The sequence below is a fragment of the Megalobrama amblycephala genome, linkage group LG14, assembly GCF_018812025.1.
Source record: "Megalobrama amblycephala isolate DHTTF-2021 linkage group LG14, ASM1881202v1, whole genome shotgun sequence".
NCBI classification, from domain to species: domain Eukaryota; kingdom Metazoa; phylum Chordata; class Actinopteri; order Cypriniformes; family Xenocyprididae; genus Megalobrama; species Megalobrama amblycephala.
The window spans coordinates 17,803,501-17,816,033 of NC_063057.1; the positions used below are offsets into that span (position 1 = coordinate 17,803,501).

The 12,533-nt window shown below is 37.7% G+C and overlaps 2 protein-coding genes across 2 annotated transcripts; both read left to right on the plus strand.

Annotated features, from left to right (window-relative positions):
- LOC125245502 (sialic acid-binding Ig-like lectin 14) lies at nucleotides 1-6,895 on the plus strand. The gene is made up of 8 exons (XM_048156095.1): nucleotides 1-1,452; nucleotides 1,556-1,624; nucleotides 4,586-4,945; nucleotides 5,032-5,337; nucleotides 5,430-5,711; nucleotides 5,794-5,878; nucleotides 6,156-6,222; nucleotides 6,466-6,895. Exons 2-8 carry the CDS (start codon nucleotides 1,573-1,575, stop codon nucleotides 6,742-6,744), a joined length of 1,431 nt encoding a protein of 476 aa, XP_048012052.1. The 5' UTR covers nucleotides 1-1,452; nucleotides 1,556-1,572; the 3' UTR covers nucleotides 6,745-6,895.
- A 2,368-nt stretch (nucleotides 6,896-9,263) lies between these two features.
- LOC125245647 (sialic acid-binding Ig-like lectin 7) lies at nucleotides 9,264-11,983 on the plus strand. The gene is made up of 7 exons (XM_048156315.1): nucleotides 9,264-9,315; nucleotides 9,430-9,795; nucleotides 9,915-10,232; nucleotides 10,313-10,606; nucleotides 10,837-10,933; nucleotides 11,746-11,764; nucleotides 11,885-11,983. The coding sequence occupies exons 1-7, from the start codon at nucleotides 9,264-9,266 to the stop codon at nucleotides 11,981-11,983; spliced, it is 1,245 nt and encodes a 414-aa protein (XP_048012272.1).
- Nucleotides 11,984-12,533: the final 550 nt, after the last annotated feature.

The window sequence follows — 12,533 nt, forward strand, 5'->3', positions numbered from 1 at the left end:
CATGAGGGTGAGTAATTAATGACAGAAATTTCATTTTTGGGTGAACTAACCCTTTAATTATCAAGAGTGAAAGAGTCTTGTGGAATGCTGTCCAGTGCCACTAACCTAACAGTGGCTGGAAAGAAGCTGTTAAAAAGACGAGCCTTGTGAGTGCTGATACTCAGGTCTGCAGTGTCTCGGGTTGTAGCCCGTGTTTACCCACTTAAACAGGGCATAAACTGGGTAGTGTTTGTACCTAAGGATGCTCTGTGCTTTTCTTCCTGCAGTGCTGGGTGTATATAGTGTCCATGGAGGGGAGGTCAGAGCTGATGGCCCTCTCTCGTTTTTATGACCTGTTGCAGATTTCCTCTCAGCCAGGGTGGTATTGCCATACACACTGTAATACCGCTGGTGAGGATGTAGCAGTCTGGTGAAATGCGCCCTCTGCTGAGCTCTTTTCAGTGTTTTTAGCCCAGAGGTTCTCTGAAATATAAAAACTTATACCTAACAGTCCACTCCACCTCAGTCCCCTGGTTGGTGAGAGGCCGCAGAGGGGGGGCTCTCTTCCTAAAATCCAGAATGAGTTCCTTGGTTTTGTCTATGGTAAGAACAAGATCATTGTCCTCCCCATAGATGGTGATCTTGTGAACAAAATCCCTGTATGATGACATGTTCTGTATAGACACACACACACACATAATGGGATTTTTCAGTTTGTGAATGAATTAAGGTCTGTGGTAAACATAACTTTGCGATAGTTTTGGTGTGTGCAGTTTATGTTGTAGAACAAAGCATTCAAGTATCAAGTTATGTTTACAACAGATCTTATTTCACTCATAAACTGAAAAACCCTCATCCCTGCAGCACTCTTTGGACATCTTTTCAAAGATTAACATTATGTTCCAAGTAGTATGCAGGGGTAGTATGTAACTTGTAGAAATGTCTCAAGCAGGAAATAGCTTGCCTAAGTGTTAGGGCCACAGTATTGCTTAAAGTGGTGCAAGACCTTTCTGCATATGACGCAACCTTTGTTTAGCATTGTAAACATAGTATTAAATGCTATGCATTAAATGCACCCAAATGCTGAAATTATGTCATCATTTACTCACCCATGAATATCCTGCCCACTCTTTTCATTATGAAAGAATATAAATGATAATAAATGATCCCTTTTGCCGTCCCTCCATTCAAGAGTGCACTTTGAAATACTTAATGTTAAACCACCAGTATGTAAAATTTCTACATATTAAAAATGTCCAATTTAATAGGAATGATACGTTTTAGAATGTTACAATTTTTTCAGGCTTAGATTTTTTTCAAGTTACAGGAACTACTAGACTGATGCAATGAAAAGGGAAATTATGATGCCAGTCAGTTGGCACTGTTCTGTTCATACAGCAGGTTTACCTCCATCTTTAATCAGCAGCAGGCATTACAACTGAGAACTAAACAGGAGATTCTGCTTTAAGAAAGGTCAGGACAAGCTCCTCTACCTTTAAGTCCTATTTTGACAAAGTTTCTAGACGCATGAATGTGTTTTTGTTTTTTTGTTTTGTTTTTCTCCCATAATGCTCAGTTGGATTTCACAAAAGGATGGATATCTGGACAGCAGAGAAAATTCTTCTTCTCAGTTTTCTGATGAAAGGTTTGTCTACCTGTTCTTTCCCTTGAGTAAACAAAATCATTGTTTTTTTTTACTGGTCAACAGGCCTCATTGTGACAGTCATGAGAGTGTGAAATAAGTACTATTTTTTTTAAAGTTTTAATTTCTTGTCTTCATTAAAGTTGCCATAGGGGTGCCTGTATGATTCTCATCTATGGTACATAGAAGAGAAAACAATTGTAATCATAGGCTGCTGGGTCACAGCAGCTATAAAACTGTCTGGCCCTCGAGGTCCACTTTCCTGCAAGGTTTAGCTCTGATCAAACTCACCTGTCTGTGACTTTCCAATAATCCTGAACACCTTGATTATTTTGTTCAGGTTTGTTTGATTAGGGTTGTAGCTAAACTGCATGAAAGTTGAGAACCTCTACTACATGCATTATACACATTTCACTGAATTTTTTACCACCTCATTTGTTGAACAGTTTTATTCTTACCTCATCAGCTGTTTGAATCAATGATGGTTTGTTGAACCCTGCTAACTGACAGTCCCACCTAGCTGGAACAGGTACTGTTCAACAGCAGGCTATTTCGTGCTGAAATCAGAATCTGTGACCTAAGGCTGCATCCGAAAACCTAGGCAGCTGACTTGTTGCCTCACTGCCCTATCAGGCAATGACTTGTGTAAGGCAGCATTTGTGCATGAAGGCACCTCATGAAACAGTTTAATGATCTACCGCAAAATAGTGCAAGCTTTGGTGAGAACTAAACAAATATTTAATTACTACAGTAGTAATTTGATGGAGACCACAAAAAGTGGAAAACTTTGGTCAGAAACATACATTTACACAAACTGACCAGCAAACGCAACTTTCGGACGCCATCTTTATTTTTCTAGTTCAACTGTCACAGAATGGAAAGCACAGGATTGTGGGATATCAAAGGCAGCGAAGGACACATCTATGCTGCCCTCAAAAATCAAACAGAGGAAGGTATCTCAGGAAACAGGAAGTGAGCCTAACATTGGATTTGGACATGCCTTGATACCTTCCTACCTTGAATGTGCCCTCCGAAGGCAGCATTTTCCAGTTTTCGTACACAGCCTGAATCTGTGACTCAAGGTCACTGTTCAATTTGGGTATTATAAATGTCAGTGTGTGTGAAATAGAGAGCGGTAACATAATATTATTTCGGCAACATTTCGGTATATTTGCAGTATATCGGACAAAAATGTGTTTTGGGGAATAAAGGAGATTAGACATCACTATCAGAATTTATATTGAAATGTTCATTATGTAATTACAATTGTTCAATTAATTGTTCAATGTAATTACAGTCAGGGGTGCCACTTTTCAAATCATTCAGAAGAAGAGGCAGGATTGGAGGAATCAGGGAGTCATCGCCCATTTTACTGGCAAAAGTCACTGAGGTAGTTAAAAAGCTAATGGTGGACAAGATTCACCCTGAGGTACTGAATGCCCTGGATGTAGCCGAGCTGCCTTGGTTGGCACACCTGTTCAACATTGCATGGGAATCAGGGACAGGCCCTTGCGATGTACAATGTACAATGTCAAACACTCAAAAAAACATAACATGTTTTATGTTATGTTTTTTTGAGTGTTTGACATTGTACATTGTACTCAGAGCTTCTTGCACATCTTTTCCAATGTGGTTTCATACTGCAAATGGCTAATAAAGTGAACTGTGAACTGTGATGGGTGTGTTGGTTCTTATTTTATTTTTTTATTTTTTTAAAAAGTGGCCTGGAGGGTGTGTTCCAGTTACCAAGCAATCACACTTCTCAGCATGTCTGGAAAAGCATATTCTGTTTGTGATATTCATAAACAGGATCTCAAGGTGCAGCCGAAGGGTGAAGAGTGTCCATCTTAGGGGCCATAGGCATCAGTAGCCGCTTTTCCACTGTCGGGCCAGTGCGAGCCAGGGCTAACAGCGTGCCGGGCTGGGCCTGTGGCCACAGACCTTAGGCACCGAGGCAAAAATCAAGTTGCGTTTCCACTGTTGGTCCGCTAGCTCCGCAGCGCTGATCTAAAAACCACCATTAAACACACCTCCCTTGATCAAACGTCATACAACCCAACCCATTTCAGCGTGTAGACCATCACCTGACTACGATTAGCCCCGCCTTTTACCTCGACCGCGCCTCAAGCCCCAGCTGGCCCGCTTTGGACCAAGGTTTTCGGTGGGCCGAAAAACCCGTGCCTTTGGCACCGAGGAAGCACCGAAGAGGCAAGATCAAGCCCCGGAAGTGACAGTGGAAACGCGACCGGCCCTGGCACGCACTAGCACGCCCGACTTTGGCCCGGCAGTGGAAACGCGGCTACTGATTGTCGCGGATGTTGTCCTGATGGTCTTAACAGGTTGTGATCTTCATGGCTTGGGCGTTTGGTACCTCCCGAGGATCAGCTCCTCTGAGGTCATGATTCTCAGCTAAGAAAAGATTGTTTTTCATTTTGGGCTGCTTCCCCATGTGGAGGAGCTCAAGTATCTCAGGATCTTATTCACGAGTGAGGGCAGGTCAAATATGAAATCAATAGACGGATCAGTGCGGTGGTGGCAGTTATATGGTCATTGTACCAGACCATCCTTGTGAAAAGGGAACTGATCTGGAGGGCGAAGCTCTCAATTTACAGATCGATCTATGTTCCAACTCTTGCCTATGGTCATGAGCTATGGGTAGTGACTGAAAGAACTAGATTGTGGACATAAGCGGTCGAAATTAGTTTTCTCTGCCGGGTGTCTGGGCTCGGAAATCCAGGAGTGACTCGAAGTATGGGTGACTGTTTCTCTGTATTGAAAGGAGACAGTTGAGGTGGTTCAGGTAACTTTTGGTGGAGACCCCGGTGCAGACTGTCACAATAGAGGTTGTTAAGTTTGTAGATAAAAGGTACTGTATCTAAACTAAGGGTTTCCTTTTATATGAACATAGTATTGTGTTTGTGTGTGTTTTTCTTTTTTAATTCTTTTTTCACATTTGGGTTGTAGGTGTTCTGTGTAGAGATTTCAGCATCAGTCTGCCAAAGAAGATTGAAGCTCTCAGTGGATCCTGTGTGATCATAGAGTGCACATTTGAAATTCGTGAAACATTTGACAAAAACCTCACTGAGAATGCTACAGGATGTTGGCATAAAGATGGGACTGAGAAAATAGTTTTCAACTCCTCCATGTCCAGCCAAAACTCCATTATTAAGGGAAATATAACTGGAAGATTACATAAGAAGGACTGTACCACCATCTTTTATGATGTTAGATCAAATTACAGTGGTACTTATTACTTTAGGCTTGAGGGTGAAGGTGGATTGAAATGGACTTACAGTGAAGCACATGTTTTGATCGATGTGATTGGTAAGATATTGCACATGACAAGTTGTAAACTTGTATGCCACAATGAAATGTCTACATATATCTACATATATAATTATTTGTTTCAGAGTCTCCCCCCAAACCCACAGTGAAGCTGTATGAGGTTCAGGATCAGGAGGAGGTGTTGGAGGGGAGCTCTGTGAGTCTGCGCTGCTCTGCTGAGACTCTCTGCTCCTCTCCTCCACCAACTCTCACATGGAGCTCCACTCCCAGAATCCCCCTCAGTGAGAGCAGCAGACAACAGGAGCTCATCTCTGATCTGAACTTCACTGCTGCTCACCGTCACCACAGAGTCACTTTCACCTGCACTATAACCTACCAGCTACTGGACAAGAACAAAACGGCACAGGACAGCATCACATTACATGTTCAGTGTAGGATGTTTTTGTGGATTCAGTTCTTTTCTCTTCCATATGAGGCCCGTAAATCTATATGTATTATATAATTTTCTCTTTTTCATTTTCAGATGCCCCTAAAATCTCTCCCTCCTCCAGTTGTAATGGAACTGATGTAACTGAGTGTTTCTGTGAGGTTGATGGGAATCCCTCTCCTGAACTGGAGTGGCATCTGTCTGGACGTCCTGTCACTAACTCTTCAGACACGTTCATCAGTGAAGAGCGATTGAGCAGCACAGTCTTGAGGAGCTCCATCACTCTACATCAGTCACTCACACACACATCTCTGCAGTGTGTCGGCAACAACACTCGTGGCACTGCAAGAAAACAGTTTCAGCTTTCTACAAAAAGAGGTAAACCTAAATACACACTAATATAAGTCACAATAAAATTGTCTGCCAAATGCATATATAATTTTTCTTCATTGCTCACAAGGTCAACATCTTCTCCCCATCTTGATTGGAGTTGCTGTTGGGGTTTTCCTGATGATGATGTTGTGTATCATTATATATTGTGCACGGTGCGTACACAATACATGTAAAGTATCATATTCTCTGCAATACCTGATTCTGATTGGTTAATCGCAGCATTCAGTGACCGCATATTTCATAATATTTGGCATCATCCACAGCAATGCTGTATATCAGTCAGTTCATCCGGAAAACTAAAATTGGCGCTTCTGAGCTCAACCAGCTGAGGTTTATTTTGGGACAGTGACCAAAACATTTGTACAATGTAAGTAATAAAATTGAATCCAGGCTGACTAGCTTTTTCAAATATGGAAAAATGTTTTACAGAAGAAAAAACAGCAGATCCTCGCTGACAAAACAAGAAGATACTACTGGAATCATTATGACTGATAAGGTGAGTTGTACCAACAAAACACACTATTCATTAACATTAGGCACCTTAACACACAACAGTGCTTGAAAATATTCCCTCAATTTAAACAAATACAGTAGTTCATTAAAAAACTACAGTTTTATCAAATTACTCACAGTCATGTGGTTTCAAGCCCATATTTTCTTTCTTCTGTACTGCTCTTCTTCTGTATCAGAATACACCACAGCAATTCACCCCAAATACCCTACTGCATTCATCCTCTAGGATATTCAACAAGAGGGCGAGAGTGAGTCTGTTTATGCCAATAATGTCATGCTGTCACCTGCTGAAGCTGCTACACTGAATCTCCAAGAATCCCTCCATTATGCCTCTATTGACTTCAAAAACATCAAACCAGAGTCAGAAGAAATCAGGGGTGTCTCCTCGCTGACCACTGACTACGCTGTTATCAGTTACTCTGGTAAAGTGAGGGAGACTAAAGGCTCTGTGAGAGGTGATCAACCCAATAGCAACGTCTCTGCTTTGAAGTCCCAAAAATATTAAAATGTACCAGACTGGGGGACAAATATCAGAAAAGAGTCCTTTGAGCGATCAGAAGATGCATATGAAGAAACTTCACACATCCTAAGACTGTTTCCACAAAAAAAGTTTGTCATGAGTGCAGATATGGTTAAAAGTAAAGCAAGCAACTGAACTTAAGTCGCTCACACAGTCGTTTTTTTGTTGTTGTCATGTTTCCCTAAAAAATGTTCATTTAAAAATTCTATACACTGATACATATTCATTCATAATCATTATATCTCAAATATATATATTAGAAGTTTTAAAAATGAATATATATATACAGTACAGTCCAAAAGTTTGGAACCACTAAGATTTTTAATGTTTTTAAAAGTTTCGTCTGCTCACCAAGGTTACATTTATTTAATTAAAAATACAGTAAAAAACAGTAATATTGTGAAATATTATTACAATTTAAAATAACTGTTTTCTATTTGAATATATTTCACAAAGTAATTTACTCCTGTGATGGCAAAGCTGAATTTTCAGCATCGTTACTCCAGTCTTCAGTGTCACATGATCCTTCATAAATCATTCTAATATGCTGATCTGCTGCTCAAGAAACATTTAATGTGTACAATTGTACAAAATATTTGTGTACAATATTTTTTTTCAGGATTATTTGATGAATAGAAAGTTCAAAAGAACAGTGTTTATCTGAAATCTAATCTTTTGTAACATTATAAATGTCTTTACTGCCACTTTTGATTGATTTAATGCATCCTTGCTGAATAAAAGTATTCATTTCTTTAATTTCTTTTTAAAAAAATAAAAATTCTTACTGACCCCAAACTTTTGAACGGTAGTGTATAATGCTACAGAAGCTTTGTATTTCAGATAAATGCTGTTCTTTTGAACTTTCTATTCATCAAGGAATCCTGAAAAAAAAAAAGTACACAACTGTTTTCAACATTGAAAATAATCATTAATGTTTATTGAGCAGCAGATCAGCATATTAGAATGATTTCTGAAGGATCATGTGACAATGAAGACTGGAGTAACGATGCTGAAAATTCAGCTTTGCATCACAGGAATAAATTACTTTGTCAAATATATTTAAATAGTACACAGTTATTTTAAATTGTAATAATATTTCACAATATTACTGTTTTTTACTGTATTTTTAATTAAATAAATGTAGCCTTGGTGAGCAGACGAAACTTCTTTTAAAAACATTACAAATCTTAGTGGTTCCAAACTTTTGGACTGTACTGTATAATATATAAAAAAATCATAAAAATATTTTATAAAAGGCTTCCTTTTACCTTAATTTGGTGGTTTTTGTTTTATTTATTTATTTTTTTCCAGATTAAATACTTTCATAGTTTTTTTTTTTTTACATTTTGATGGTTTCTACTGATTCTGTTTTATTTATCTTTCTCTGATTGAATTATTACATTAAAGAAGAAAAAGTTACATAACGTTTGATAGTAGGCCTACTGATAAACAAAACTAAACTGTTGCTTCATTTTTTGAGCAGCAGAGGGCAACATTCTGGGCACATGATCCACACAAATACTGTATGCTACTGCTCTAAAACAAGCTTCTCATGTAACATTCTATCCGAATTTTAAATGATTATGAATTTTTCAAACATTGATTACTTTATTTTAAGTAGGTTGTGTAATTTTACAGCTACACACTGCACAGAAAATGATACAAAATAAATTAAATGTTCATGATGTCACAGGAAGTGGTGTGAATGTGTGAAGAGAGAGGGAAGTTATAATCAGTAGATTATCAGTAGTTTATGCTACAAATTCAGTTCCCACAGCACAGCTTCACTCTGTCTTTAATCTGAAGCAGGTGTTACTGTAAACTTTGGATCTAAACAGGAGATTCCAACACTTTCTGCTACGAAGGTCAGATTTCTTTTTTAACAAATTCCCTCTTTCATATTTTTTTATGGTCTTGTTGCTGTTTTTCAGCCCTTACATTAAAATTAATAGAATTATAGAACATCAACAGAGATGCTGTCATATCCAGCAACATCCAAAAGTTTAATACTGAGAATATTTAGATTTTTTTAAGTGGTGAAATTATTGAAACAGTAAAGTGAACATAATTATTTTTTAAATATTTTTTTGGGATAATGAGCCAAGATTCAAAGGTCTAAACAAGAGAATAAACATACAGAGATAAACCTGTAATATAGAAAGTTTTATATATTATAGATATTTAGAAAGTATTTACATTTTTGAGAGGAAGAAAAAATAACTAAAAAGACAAGCAACATTTTCATTAACCAGTGATGGCGATGTAAAGTATGACACGTTCCTTCCTTCCTTGGCACATACATTTTTGCATAAACTCCTGCATCATTTTGTGTCAGAGCTTCCACAAACCACAAACTCAAAGAAACATCTCTCAGAAATAAGGGACCTTCCTAAATATACAATCAATTTGTAGGGAAAAAGTGTGCTTAGATAATATTTTCTTTCTTTTTTTTTTTTCAAGCCTGCTTTTCTCCGACAGGTGGATGTTCATCACTGAATAAAAAGATGGATATCCGGACAGCAGAGAAAATAATTCTACTTATTTTTCTGTTGAAAGGTTTGGATATTTTTATGAATTAAATGTAAAAACTAGTTTAAATATTTTTTGAGCAATTTCTTGATTTTAAATTAATTCTTTAATGAATTAATGTTTGTGTTGTGTGTGTTGAAGGTGTTTGCTGTAGAGATTTCAGCATCAGTCTGACAGAGAAGATTGAAGCTCTCAGTGGATCATGTGTGATCATAAAGTGCACATTTGAGATTGAAGATGAATATGACAAATACCTCACTGAGAGTGATGCTACAGGATTGTGGCTCAAATATGGATATAATGTGAATAACCATCTAGTGTTTAACTCCAGAGATCCCAAACCTGATCACTTTAAAGGGGAAATAACTGGAAAACTACATGAGAAGAACTGCACCACTATATTTTATGATGTTAGTTCAAATCATAATGGTAAATATTACTTCAGGATTGAGAGTGGTCCTCTGAAATTAACCTACAACATGAACACCTCCACTATAAATGTCATTGGTGAGTGATTTGAGCCTTTTATTGATAAATGAATCTGTTAAATTATTTTTTTTCTTACATTTTTTTGTCATGCCATCATTGTCTCTTTTTACTTATTCTTGTTTTTGTGTGTATTTCAGAGTCTCCCCCCAAACCCACAGTGAAGCTGTATGAGGAGCAGAAGGAGGTTCAGGATCAGGAGGAGGTGTTGGAGGGGAGCTCTGTGAGTCTGCGCTGCTCTGCTGAGACTCTCTGCTCCTCTCCTCCACCAACTCTCACATGGAGCTCCACTCCCAGAATCCCCCTCAGTGAGAGCAGCAGACAACAGGAGCTCATCTCTGATCTGAACTTCACTGCTGCTCACCGTCACCACAGAGTCACTTTCACCTGCACTATAACCTACCAGATACTGGACAAGAACAAAACAGCACAGGACAGCATCACATTACATGTTCAGTGTAAGATGTTTTTGTGGCTTCAGTTCTTTTCTCTTCCACAAGAAGCTAATAATGTAAAATATCATTCTTTCTTTTTTCAGATGCCCCTAAAATCTCTCCCTCCTCCAGTTGTAACAGAACTGATGTAATTGTGTGTTTCTGTGAGGTTGATGGGAATCCCTCTCCTGAACTGGAGTGGCATCTGTCTGGACGTCCTGTCACTAACTCTTCAGACACGTTCATCAGTGAAGAGCGATTGAGCAGCACAGTCTTGAGGAGCTCCATCACTCTACATCAGTCACTCACACACACATCTCTGCAGTGTGTCGGCAACAACACTCGTGGCACTGCAAGAAAACTGTTTCAACTGAATCTCTCTCCTTTGCAGTGTACAGGTAACGTCTCGTCTGAACCCAAATTAAATTAAACAAAAAAGATTTCTAACAGTCATTACTGTGGTAACTGTTCAAGTACAACACAAATTCATCCTTTATTATTTTCAATCATTTTATGCATTTGCAGAATATTCATTTTTGAATGAACTTTTTAACAACTATGACAGTATTAGGACTCTCTGTTTTCTGTATTTATATTTCTGTTTTATGGGCATATTGTGTATTTTTAGATTATAAACAGGTTACAGTTTCCCTCCTGATCATATTAATGCTGATTCTGGTTTTGTACGCTCTGACTGTTGGACTTGGAATCTACAAAATTAGACAGTAAGTCCAGAGACGTCATGCCCATTCAAACCAAGACACGTGCCCAATCAGTATTTTCAACTAAATGAATTATGAATGCAACTGCCAAAAGACTTGATTTATAAGTATTAAAGGTGCAGTAAGCAATTTCTGAGAAACACTTTTGATATCTGAAATCAATCCAAACAACCACACCCCTCCCTTCATTGCTCCACCCCAAAATGCATGATCTCACAATGCAAGAGTGGATGTCTCTTTATAGGTCAAATTCACTAAATAGTTCATCTTTTAATGACACGTGTATATATATATTATTTAAATGGCAGAAAATGTGGAAATGTGCTAAGGAATGTTTGTCACATGTGCAGCATGTTTCTCTGAAGGATTAAAGAGAACAGCCTCTGATTCCCAAAATGTGCTTCCAAATGCAGGGATAAGGAGCAGTTAGAGTGAAAACTTAGATAATGTTTTATTATAAATGATAATAGTTAAAAATAGTTAGGAATAGGAATAGTTAAATAGGCAAAACAAAGTCCTTTCTGCTGCTTTCCATACTTGAAAATGCAGGGCGTACTGATAGTCCAGTTTAGTTGCAATTTTGCTTGATTTGTTATAAAAGTCTATATTACATCAAGATTTGAAACCGGACACCCATAAAATTACACCACGTGACCGTCATGACTCACAGTGTTACAGGAAGAGAGTCAGATCTGTCACTGGTGTCTCATGAAAAAAAAGAAAAAAAAAAAGTGCATCAAACAGTAAGAATGCATTTCTATAGAAACATATTATAATGGACTAAACATTAGTAACCTAATATCCTTTGTTTCCAGATTGTCCACAAAGCTAAAGGTGAGTCTTCTTTGTTATAAGGCCTGGATGTAGTAAGGTATGATATAGGTTGATGATGATGATGATGATGATGATGATGATGATGATGATGATGGTGTTTGAGAGTGTTTTTGTTTTCAGGCTCAGAATGAGGCAGCAGACACATATGCTTCTCTTCAGCTCTCTGCTCCACCCTCTGAATATGAAACTTTGAACATTAAGAGAGATGACACACAATAAACAACAAATACACATTTTATCTTCTTTGTTTTCCTCAGTCAGTTGTTCTTTCAGGATTTAAAGACTAATTAATTTCACATGAATCCTATGTCTGATACATTATACATTCCTCCATCCAGATAGCAAAATTCTCTGTTTTTACTGTTATTCTATTCCTTATGTTCTATTATAATTCTTCTTCTTTATGTAATGCACTTTGAATTACCATTGTGTATGAAATGTGCTATACAAATAAAATTGCCTTGCCTGCCTTGCCATTACAAAAGCATAAAGATCAAGCCTCACTGGCAACAAATATGCATTCTTTGTCATATTTTACTGAATTCTGTTTTTTAAATACTTCTGTCACAATACACCAGACTTAATTTAATTAAATTTAATTTAATTTACACTGCTCAAACAAATGTAAGAAATCTGATCTTTTTTTTAATGTTTAAATCTTTTTATTCATGTTTGTATTTCTGAACCAAATCCTCATCCAAAGTGCAATGGTTTGTGGGCAATATTAGCTGTTAAACTGTTCATGGATCCACACATCTACTGGAACAAG

What these genes read in the sequence shown, in the direction of transcription:
- LOC125245502 (XM_048156095.1), top strand. Translation starts at nt 1,573, where the DNA reads ATGGATATCTGGACAGCAGAGAAAATTCTTCTTCTCAGTTTTCTGATG. An exon ending in TGTTTTGATCGATGTGATTG is followed by an intron (nt 4,946 to 5,031) that starts GTAAGATATTGC and finishes TATTTGTTTCAG; the next exon opens with AGTCTCCCCCCAAACCCACA. An exon ending in TCAGCTTTCTACAAAAAGAG is followed by an intron (nt 5,712 to 5,793) that starts GTAAACCTAAAT and finishes ATTGCTCACAAG; the next exon opens with GTCAACATCTTCTCCCCATC.
- LOC125245647 (XM_048156315.1), top strand. Translation starts at nt 9,264, where the DNA reads ATGGATATCCGGACAGCAGAGAAAATAATTCTACTTATTTTTCTGTTG. An exon ending in ACTTATTTTTCTGTTGAAAG is followed by an intron (nt 9,316 to 9,429) that starts GTTTGGATATTT and finishes TGTGTGTTGAAG; the next exon opens with GTGTTTGCTGTAGAGATTTC. An exon ending in CTCCACTATAAATGTCATTG is followed by an intron (nt 9,796 to 9,914) that starts GTGAGTGATTTG and finishes TGTGTATTTCAG; the next exon opens with AGTCTCCCCCCAAACCCACA.